Raw genomic sequence first — 12326 nt, forward strand, 5'->3', positions numbered from 1 at the left:
TACACAAACATCTTGCATGATTTTTTTAAAACATCCCACAAATCATTTGATGAGTTAAATTATGGAATCATACATTATTACTGGTACAAGAATCACTGAATTTTGGCATGTGTGATCAGGAAACATTAGTATAAATATTGCATTAACTGTTCAATTTCATTAAGGCAGACACATTGCAGACTCCACAAATCATTATGTTGTAAATAAGGCAAATGTCACGTTACCTAATCTACAAATTAAAAAACGTATACCTGGAAAAAACTGTTCGTCTCAGTCAGGTCACCTAATTTATCACACCCTTACAAACTCAATACAAGTCAGTTTGGGACGGTTATAACATATGGACATTAATGAATCAATATCAGATTTTAGACATATTTCACAGTTGCTAGCTTATTCAAAATGAACAGGGCTATTCTATGCAACCACATGACACTGTAATGTTTCATGGTTTACTTAAGGTGATACAGTAACAAAATCTGCATTAATATGGAATGCAATAAGCTATGATTTAATCTAATATTTTATCAACCTCTCTCTCTATCTCTCTCATTCATATATATATATATATATATATATATATATATATATATATATATATATATATTCATATTTTGAATATATCTGTTCTGTTTGAAAAAATACTAATTTACTGTGCTATACAAATCGCTGCATTCAGACAAACAAAAATTATGTATGAGTCTGTGAAATCTAGTTTAGCAGAAGTCCCATGTTTCCTGAGTCCCATATTTGAGACCTTTTTGTGTGTCCCGACTTATTTGCTCCACATTTTAAAACATTTAAAGATTATAAATTACTTGTGAAATGTATCTCAAATACAAGACCCTCCAAGGAGAAAATAGACTAGTGCTACTAGGGATGGGTATGTATAGTATGGTTCAGAAGACAGGTGAGAAAAGTGGCTTTCTCCCAGGCATGATTGAATTAATGAGGAGTATGAGGCTTTGTGGTTGATGATGGCAATACAGTGCAGTTGGGCACACCTCTCTTTATGCATGTATAGCGGTATATGCCTATTTTGTATGTATGTGTACACTGTATGTGAATGCACTTATTTCTTGGCAATGGCGGCAACAGCCTTCTTGGCTGCATCATCCAGGTCACTGGCAGCAGTAATGGGCAACCCACTTTCGGACAGGATACGCTTTGCCTCCTGAACATTAGTCCCTGCACACAAACAGAACACATTCAAGATCAAATTCACTTAGGTTAATTGGAATCTTTAACCCTTACAACAGAAGCATCATGGAAATTCAAACTGAGACACATGCTAAATTGAAACTGCTCTATTCAAGGCCACCAAATGAGCTAAGACTGCCACTGGTGTCCCCTAATAAAAGTACATGACACCCCTACATTGCAATAAGGCCTTTAACATTCATCAAATATAAGAAAGGAAACCTAGCCAGACAAGAACAAAGAAATTGTGCTTTCAGAAGGTTGTGACTGGCAAGGACTGAGCTTGTCTCTGATGGTTTGCATACTCAGTGGTGTTGAAAATGCTTTGGGGTAGTTCCATTGGCTGAAAAGGAGAGGTACAGTTCCATTGGCTGAATATCAATGGGGATTTTGTTCCATTGGCTGGAAATGAGAGACCCTTATTCACCGGCAAGGACGTGTCAGTGCCAGCTGCCGAGGTCCCGACTGAGTGTGTTCTGTTTCATTTTGCTTGGGCAGCCCTTGTAGTCCCTACAGTGACTCTAAATGTAATCGAACTGTGGCCCCCTTGACACAAGGCCAGGGCCCGGGCCAACACAACAAAATGAATCAGAGACAAACTCCACAGGGGTCAAAAGGATAGAGATGGATTGAAATGAAAAGAGAAGGGCAAGTAGGAAAGGGAATGAAAGTTGTGAGATGTGTGTACGTAAAGTGTGTGTGTGTGTGTGTGTGTGTATGCACGTGTTATGGAGAGGTGAGCAGCTGTTGATGACAGAGGTGCTGATTTCACAGGTGAGCGTGCAGCCACAGGGAGAAAAGAACATCTCAACATCCCACAGCCTCATCCCTCACATAGTGCGTGTGCGTATGTGTATTTGTTAAAGCAAACCAACAAAAAACAAGACTGAAACCTGTGTCACTCACATGAGCACTACAGATCAACATGCTAACTGCAAGGCCATAACTCTGAATCTGCATACTTTTTTGACTACTGTGGCAAATCAATATTTAAAGATTTGCAATTCCATCTGTGTGTGGCTGTATGTGTGTCAAAATGTGTTTTTATTAAATGTATTTGTGTTTAAATACAATATATTTAAATAAGCTACATATTTACACTGGCAGCCAAAAGTTTGGAATAATGTACAGATTTTGCTCTTATGGAAAGAAATTGGTACTTTTATTCACCAAAGTGGCATTCAACTGATCACAATGTACAGTCGGGACATTAATAACATAAAAAAAAATTACTATTACAATAAAAAAAAAAAAATAAATAAATCAGAACTTCTTAAACTACTTCAGAGAGTTCTCATCAATAAATCCTCCATGTGCAGCAATGACAGCTTTGCAGATCCTAGGCATTCTAGCTGTCAGTTTGTCCAGATACTCAAGTGGCATTTCACCCCACACTTCCTGTAGCACTTGTCATAGATGTGGCTGTCTTGTCAGACACTACTCACACACCTTACAGTCTAGTCTCAATGTGGTTAAGATCCATAACACTCTTTTCCAATTATCTGTTGTCCAATGTCTGTATTTCTTTGCCCACTCTAAACTTTTCCTTTTGTTTTACTGTTTTCTTAGCAATTCTTCCCATAACGCCTGCATCCCTGAATCTTCTCTTTACTGTTGTACATGAATCTCGTGTTGAGCGGGTAGAATTCAATGAAGCTATCAGCTGTGGACATGTGAGGCATCTATTTCTCAAACTAGAGACTCTGATGTACTTATCCTCTTGTTTAGTTGTACATCTGTCCACATCTCTTTCTGTCCTTGTTAGAGCCAGTTGTCCTTTGTCTTTGAAGACTGTAGTGTACAACTTGTATAGTCTTCAATCCTCAAAACAATGATTGACTGATGAGTTTCTAGAGAAAGCGTTTTTTTTGTTGTTGTTGCCATTTTTGACCTAATATTGCCCTTAAGACATGTCAGTCTATTGCATACTGTGGCAACTTAAAAACAAACACAAAGACAATAAGCTTAATTTAATGTATCAAATAGCTTTCAGCAGTTTTTGCTATAATGGCAAGTGATTTTCTCGTACCAAATTAGCAATTTAGCATGATTACTCAAGGATAAGGTGTTGGAGTGATGGCTGCTGGAAATGGGGCCTGAGTAGATTTGATAAAAAGTTACTTTTTTCAAATAGTGATGGTGCTTTTTTTTACACCAGTAATGTCCTGACTATACTTTGTGATCAGTTGAATGCCACTTTGGTGAATTATAGTATCAATTTCCTTCTGAAACAGTAAAATCTGTACATTATTCCAAACTTCTGGCCGCCAATGTACGTACATACTTTAATGCAGTGTATCACTTTGTCCATGTATACGTTTTTCGGTAGGTACACCTGTGTGTGTGTGTTATTTTTCTGCAGTGTAATTATGATAATCCTCTTTCTCTCAGGAGAGAGGATGTTCTAATCAATAGCAGTTTCATGAGGAATTCAATTACAGCACCACTTAACTACTGATATTTCAGAGCTTTTGTCTGCTCGCACAATAACTCATTTCTAACACGTCTCCAACATTTAGCAGCACAAAACAATCAATTGCATAATTTCATTAGTGGAGGATGAGGGCGATTGGGGGCGTGTGCTGGGAGCATAGAGTATCGGCCGCTGTTTGAGCTGTCAAGGCATACAGAGGGCAAAAAAACATTAAAACACTCGTACACACTGACGGAAGGGTTGCATTTTGTGTTGTTCTGTACATATTGGTCAAAGCAACATCTTTCAAAACCTGTATGACTTTCTTTCTTCCATGGAACACAAAAGGAGTTATTTATAGCTGAATGTCCAGACAGCTCTTTTCAATACAATGAAAGTGTCGACCAAGGCTGTCAGGCAATATTCTGAGTGAATAGAAACGTACGTTTCAGTCTGTTCCTCATACAAGGATATATGACTTCAGAAAACATGGCATATGGCGCATGAGAATGTATGTACTACTGTTATATTATGGGGCTTTTCTATCCTTTTTGGAGCTTGACAGCCCCTTGCCACCATTTACTCTGATTGTATGGAGGAGAACAACGAGAACATTCTTAAAAATTTCTTTTTTTGAGATCCACTAAAGAAAAAGTCTTACAGTTTGGAACAACATGAGGGTGACTAAATGATTCCATAATTATAACTTTTGGGTGATCGATCCCTTTAATTCATAATACAATAACATTTTCAAGTTCATGTACGTACATTCATACAATTGGCCCTTATCTATCATGGCCTCCTAATAATCCCCATCCCTTAATTGGCTACATCACTCTACTCTCCTCTCCACCAAAAGCTGGTGTGGTGGGCATTCTAGTGCACTATGGCTGCCGTCGCATCATCCAGGTGGATGCTGCATAGAGTTGGTGTTAGAGGAGGTTTCCCCTATTCTATGTATACTAGAAAAGTGTATGTATACTATATAAATGTAAGGAATTATTATACATGGACCCAAACAGAATTAAGATTAGGCCAGCAGAAGCAGAAGTGGTGTATGTGGTATTATTATCTCTCTCCCTCTCTCTCGCTCTCTCTCTCTCTCTCTCACACACACACACACACACACACACCTGATCTCAGTCACAAAGAACTGTCTTACATGCACACAAAGGTCTGTACCGATCCACTGCCACTAGGTGCTGCTAGAGACCAACTTAACACCAAAACCTTGCTCAATGGATCAATGAAAAATAGACTATAACTCTGGAGGGAGAGAGAGACAGAGAGAAACAACAAATAATTAACATGCGAGTACATGTTTATTATGGAACTGAATGGATATAATTTTAAACATGTATGCACATCTATTGATTTTTTTGAAAGTGGCTTCATCAGTCTAAGTTTTGATATGAAAGTCATTGAGACTTATTTTGATACATAATGATACAGGGTCTAAAATGCAAGTTGCCCTGAGGCACCATCAGTGATGGTGGCCAAAGTCTTTCAAAATTATTTTGTATTCCTTTACTAGTCTTATGCATTTCATATGTTGTGTATGTATTAGCCTACTGGTCTGAAAAAATGGTGACCAAAATAGAATTTTAAAGCATCTCTTTCCAATTAGCCTTGATTTTAAGATATTCTCATCCTAGATGTTGGGCACACATGAAATCTGTGCCCACTTACTCTGTAAGAAGCTCTGCAGATTTCCAAAGAATAGCAATGCCCATCATTCAGACATTTCTATACATTCCAAACCCCTTGTGTGTTTGATGTTAAATATTTTGGGTAATTGGATTATGCCTTAAGCAGAAAATTAGAAAAAGAGTATCTAATAAAACCATTTATCCAAATGTATATACAGTGTGATAAATATGATAAATATTGTGTTTACATACAACAGTCATGTAACATATTTTTTAGAATTTTCATGAGATCTCATAGTAGAAGCTATTCATGAGGAAATGAGCTTGCATATTACAACTGTCATATTATGTGAGTTTTGGTGTGATAAAGCATGTTGAAGAACAAAATGAAGATGTTATACTGTATTGCATGTGCGACCAACAGGGTGTGAGATCAGCGAGTGCTACTGACAGACTAAGCTGTCCATGGAGGGGCTGATTGTGAAAAAGCTATAAGAAGAGGGCATGAAGGGTCATATGTGCACACACCTGAAGTCTGTCTTGGAAAAGTGGGACTCATGGAACGGCTCTGGTAAGAGATGGAGTGAAATCGATAGGCAGCTAATACAACTAAATTCAAAGCTGGGAACCTTCTTATAGAGATCTGTCAGACATAATCAGCCACAGACAGAGAAGATGATCGATCTGTCAGCAGCATGCTGCTTCTTACACCCATTACGGAGGGCTTTCAGGCCACTGTGGCTAATTCACTTTTTCAGAGAAGGCAGGCCAGTCTGGGGTGCTGTTGCTTTTAGGGAATTTTATATTCGGATGGAAAATATTTGGTGAAATATGCAAAACGACTTTTAAAAGTTCCCTCAATATTTTTTATTTGACTGGAATCTTCATCTCATGTGAGTGATCATGATTTTATACATATATTTCAAAATAACAATTCACTTCTTTAGGAGTAAAACTTTAAGTGGCTCATTGTACATATCATGGTAGTTTTCTGGTGAAATAAACACTAGAGGCACTACAACCACTTTTATGCACTTTCACAAAAATTATAAGTAAAAGGGCAGATTTTGTATTATTTTAGTAGCCATCAGAAGGACATGGTGCATCACAGACAAACGAGGGGCAGAAAACTAATGGAGTGGAGGATATGTCTCTCTCCCAGGCAAAACGACTCAGCTGTTTTCTGCCAATTATCCTAATGGCCAGATGGGAGAAGGCCAAGGCCCAGTGTCACATAAGCACGTAGAATTAGCATAGACAGGTGAGAGGTCCCGTAATCAACGCATGGCCCCTTTGCTCTTCTCACAGCCACTAACAACCACTGCAGCGTGATGCGCTTGCTAACGAACACGTCACACTTCACTTGACAAACATGGGTTCTGTTGCAGGAGAAAGTTTTGAAAAGGGCACTATTTCTTATTCATGAAGGCTGAAGTTGCAAGAAAGTGAAAAAATAGGGATTCTGATTGAATTTGATATCTACCTTCGAGCCTGACCACCAGTGGAACCTTGAGCTCCAGTTCTCTGCAGGCCTTGGTGATCCCGTTGGCAATGATGGCACAGTTAACAATCCCTCCAAATATATTTACCAAGATGGCCTCTACCTGAAAGCAAAAAAGAACAAAAGAGAAGGGGTGAAAAGATGAAAAAAGAAGAAAAAAAAACAACTTTATGGTTACGGTAGCCAAACTTTTTTCAGTCTAAGGTGTGCATTTATCTGCATTTTACAATGGCTCTGAACGTGGTATAGTCACAACTAAACACTTTATTACAAACTAGCACTAGCCTGCAGCAAATGATCACACAGGAAATCGACATGCTGCTTACCAAAGTTCATGCACAAGCTACTGTAGATAGGACTTACAAGGCTAACACTGTCCCAACTTTACTAAAAATTGTATACTATATAAAAACCATAATCCCTCAAAAAATACTAAGAACATTTTACTTCACACAATCCAACAATAATTTTCATAAATGTGTTGTAGTCATTGAAGGAATATCAATGTAGGCATTGAAGGAATATCAATGTATGTACACAACTGCATACACACGCATGCTCACACACATACAGAATTGTTTGCAGCTCATGAATATGTTAATCGAACAAGGTAAGAACCACTCAATCAAGTGTCATTTTCTTTCAGCCAAATTAGCAAATCAACAAATGAGATTAATTTGGCATGTTTACCCATAATCTATGATAATCTTTGACAGTGACTGCTGGCTCCATTCTGTGGTAATGATGTTTACATGCTTGGAGGAGATCAGAGGATCAGAGAGATAGTGGCAGATTCTCCCACAAATGCTGTTACCAGCTCTACTGGCTAGAAGCTTTCATCGAGAGAGAGAGAGACTACATCATAATTTAAGTGGGCATTCACACAACCTTTCTGAAAAGTTATAAAGTGTTATTACCATGTTGCTGAAAGTAATAAAACATTTAGTTAAACAACCATATGGCATGGCATTTGAACAAAAAGATTCAAATGAACTTTGCTTTTAAAAGAGAAACTACCCAATTAATTTAGAAACTTGTATAAAGCAGTAATTAAGTATTACAGTGTTATTAACATGTTATTAATGGTACTATATATGTTATTAATTTTACGGCTAAAATTATTACAGATGCAAAAATAAGCATGTATGAGAAATAAAAGATTTTGATAAACTTAGCTTGTAAAAGAGACTACATAATTAATCTAGACGCTTGTATACAGCAGTACTTAAATTCGTGTTTTTAAGTGTAATAAACATGATATTAATTAATGATATGACTAAAATGATGACGACATTGATGATTGATCAAGTATCAATAATTAATTTTGTCTATTTTTCTTTTATAATGCACTTTGTTTTTTATTGTTTTATTTGTATGCAGTTCAGATGTAAACACTTTAGCAATATGAATGTAAACATATTTGTCATGCAAATAAAGGAACTTAAAACTGAAGAAAAACAAACTGAAAGAGAGACAGAGAGAGAACAATCTATGCTTTTTTGTTCTTAGATAAAGAGATCAAAATCAAAGATCAACCCACATGGTGCCTGACAAACAGTCAGAGATGGACAGAAAGAGTGGTGACAAGAAAGAGACACAGATAGAGACTGTCAGACAGGCAGACAATGCCTCCTCCAACAGGTACATGCCCACCTGGTTGAACTACCATATGGCTATTCAAGTGACAACATCCACATCTTTTGTCCTCAGCTCTAATATAATAAGTCCAAAAAAAATAAATTGTCAGGGCATCCAGTGCCAGTGTCATCTGTATTCTGAAAATGCATATCCTGTTGCAATATTTCAGTAATACAACAGATGAGTGAGGTCTGTTAAACATTTCATACGTACCGTCACACATATGTGATGGTTAATAACTGGGCCCAACAGAGTAGCGTCACACATATGTGTTTCTACAACAGCCAATTACGTTACAAGCTGTCAAGTATCTGTAATTTATATTAGCTCAAACAGTTACTCATACAGTCTTTTAAACCACAGAATAAGTTTATCTTACATTCATACATCCAACTCGTCGCCAAATGAGAAGTTCACAACTCTTATATGCACAGTCAATACATCAAACGCAATGTTCCTCTTATGCGTTCTGCCATGTTTGTATAAGTAGCTGTTGTCATTTGTCAAACAAACAGCAACATAAAGAGTCTTTTCAAGCACATAATATGTTTATTTTATGTAACAAATAGCCTAATTGTCACGATAATATTTGACATCTTGTATATGCATAGCCATCATAAATAAACACGATCTTCCCATGCATGCAGCCACGTATGCTGATTAGGTGCAGATGCAGTTTTCATTCACACAAACAGCAACTTAATCAGTCTTTTCAGGCATATAATACATTTGTTTCAGCCAAACTATCACAAAAGCACCACAATAGCAGTTTCAAACTCGTAAACTCACAGTGAAAACATGCAGATAGAGGGTGAATATCCGATGCACGCAGCTAAGTCTGTTTACATTAGCACTCGTCACACACACACACACACACACACACACACACACACACACACACACACACACACACACACACACACACACGTGTCTGAGAAGTCAAACAGTGCATATAGGCAAACCGGACTGCTGATATTATTTGTTCATTTGTTTTTTACATAAATAACAGCAGACATAACTCATTTTTTCACATATTTATTATATTATAAATACATAAATAAATACACCTCTACCTGCTGTGCAGTGTCACATGCAAAAATAAGTCACTCCAGGGGACAACTCATGAAAAGGTTAATGGATCCGACAGTTGCTGACACTGAAACTGGCAAGTATTAACCACGACTGCAGCATGTGTAAATCTGTTATTCTATCCACTTCAGTCGCAAGTTGTTTCAGCCATTCTGCATTACACACACAAACAGACTAACACCTAATCCTAATCCAAGGATAACGAGGGGGACAAAAAACAAACAAACAAATAAAAACACTTGTAGAGACACAGTCCTGGAACACTGCTCAATTGAAGGTTGTACTTCTTGACTGAAAACATTCAATACCCATTAATACAGACACACTGCAGCATGTCACATTGAGTGTGCATAGGTCAGGCTTTGCCTGCATTGGGCAAGGATAATAAGGGATAGTAAAACCTGAAATCACCTACACTATGGTCCCCGTGAGGAAAGCAACTTAATACACATACTAAATACTGCTTTCACTGAAGGGAAGGAATCCATTGGAAGTTTGAAGTAATTTCCTGCCAAGTTTGAGAGAAATATAGGATACCTTTAAGTTCTGTTTTTTTTTTTTACAGCACACAACCCAGTGTTTAGAACTGCTCTACCTCAAGCTCTACCAACAATGCACATACTGCCACCAGAGGGCAGCACATATCCAGGAGCAACAGCACAGAGCCCATTCTCCACACTACAGTGCTTTCAGTTGCATTGCATTTTTCAATTCAGCCTTTATTGTGCACAGTCATATTTCTTCCAGTCATGCGTTTCCTATTGACATCTATGTATATTAATGACATATGGGACATGATTTATGTTTTGTCATACATGAGTAAATGCTGCTTCATAAAAAAAAAGGTGCATTTCGTTCAAACTGGCAGTGGGATTTAGAATAAAAAAGAACACATAAATTAGAAATTGTCAGGGGTGCAGGATCTTGTTTTTTTGTAAACAAACTTGTTTTACTGTAGGAATGCTGGACTATAGCTTCAGGCTAGCAGATTTTGAAGCAAATATTGAGCATATCATATCAATGGTTAAATGAAGTACATGGAACACAGCTTGAAGCTAAGCAGTCTGATGAAATATGATCTAGACATTACATCACAATTCATGTGGACATAAGCATGCAGAAGTTCTTAAAGGTAACAATGTGTTATTAACATGTTACTAAAGATAATATAATCTTTCATAAAAATATTAATATTAATATAAAAAATCGAAAAGGCAAATGAGAAGAGATTTTGAAATAAACAAACTAAAGAGGACTGGAATTTACTACAAGAAATGACATTAAGTACTGATCATAGAAAATCATGCATTGCACAAAGGTTGCTTTCATACATTTAGTTTTGTTCATACCAGCAGACAGCTTAAATATCAAATCAATTCATGCTCCAATTAGTGTTTTATAGTTGTAATGATCCAATTGATCTATTAATTAACACAAGATCAAATTAGATCAACTTACAACCAATTAAGCTAATTAATGCCCCACTGGATCAATTTGATACATTTAAATAAAATACATTAGCTCAAGGAAAATAGCTACAGCCATGTGGCATAAAATAATTTTCTCTGCAGCAAAGTTTAGGGTAGAATATTTGCTGTAGTGCTTTAAAATACACCAACTGGGGGGACTGGGTATCTCAGCAAGTAAAGACACTGACTACCACCCCTGGAGTCGCGGGCTCGAATCCAGGGCGTGCTAATTGACTCCAGCCAGTTTCCTAAGCAACCAAATTGGCCCGGTTGCTAGGGAGGGTAGAGTCACATGGGTCAACCTCCTCATGGTTGCTATACTGTGGTTTGCTCACGAGTGGCGCGTGGCAAGTTGTGCGTGGATGCCGTGGAGAATAGCATAAAGCCTCCACACACGCTGTGTCTCCACAGTAACATGCTCAACAAGCCATGTGATAAGATCCACACATGCTATGTATCCACGGTAACACGCTCAACAAGCCATGTGATAAAATGCGCGGGTAGACGGTCTAAGAAGCGAAGGCAACTGAGATTCATCCTCTGCCATTCGGACTGAGGCGAGTCACTCCAGCCACCATGAGGGCATTCCAAATTGGAGAGAAAAAAAAAATACACACCAACTGGGGAGCTAAAAATAAGAATGGAAAAAAAAAATCACCTTTAGGTTCTTCCACTAATTCAAATAAGATAAAAAAAAAAAAAAAAGAAAAGATAAAAAGAATAAATAAAAATATAGCTGCAAGCAGCGATGGCGGGCCCAAGCCGGTGGCACCGCCACCACCGTGCCTTTAGGGTTGCTGTGCACGATGGGCAATAACATAACCTCGCTTTGACTGTCGAGAAGATGTGTGCTGTAGAGCTTGCATCAGTGTGGGCTCTGCAAAAGTGCGCATCGAGGGCACATATCAACCACAAAGTATGCAAGAATATGTAACGAGGCACACGTGCCAGGTCTTGTGTGTCACACTTGTATAAGGTTCAATATAATTCGATATGGGCCAACTGATCAGAAGATAAGGAGCGGCTACTGGAGAGAGGGAAACAACACAGCAGGTAGGTGAAAACCAAGAGCTTTTTTACTGGTTGGAATCTTGTATTAGTTGAAGAAATTCTTAATTGCAATTTGTCTGGAGCATGTAAATCTCAATACTGTAATTTGACAACATACAATGTATGATAATGCTTACAATCAAATCTCTTTTTTGAAATTCCAGGAAGTTGGACTCATCAACTCAAACAAATCAACTCAATTGACAACAGTTGTCATATACTTTGTATGAAAATGAAATAATAAAATGAAACTTGGAAAACTCAAGACTCAGTTTGGTTATGACCCAATAAAATTTTTAGAAACAATAAACAATGTT

At 37.6% G+C, this 12326-nt stretch overlaps 1 protein-coding gene across 1 annotated transcript in view; it reads right to left on the reverse strand.

Annotated features, from left to right (window-relative positions):
- Positions 1-583: 583 nt before the first annotated feature.
- LOC127633039 (succinate--CoA ligase [GDP-forming] subunit beta, mitochondrial-like) overlaps positions 584-12326 on the reverse strand; it is a 161020-nt gene continuing 149277 nt past the window's right edge. The window contains exons 11-12 of the mRNA XM_052111902.1: positions 6746-6866; positions 584-1188 (exon numbers count right to left, since the gene is read on the reverse strand). Of these exons, the coding sequence (XP_051967862.1) occupies positions 1073-1188; positions 6746-6866 (237 nt within the window). The 3' untranslated portion in view covers positions 584-1072. The remainder of the gene's footprint in view (positions 1189-6745; positions 6867-12326) is intronic.

Source organism: Xyrauchen texanus, chromosome 39 (assembly GCF_025860055.1).
Source record: "Xyrauchen texanus isolate HMW12.3.18 chromosome 39, RBS_HiC_50CHRs, whole genome shotgun sequence".
Taxonomy (NCBI): Eukaryota; Metazoa; Chordata; class Actinopteri; order Cypriniformes; family Catostomidae; genus Xyrauchen; species Xyrauchen texanus.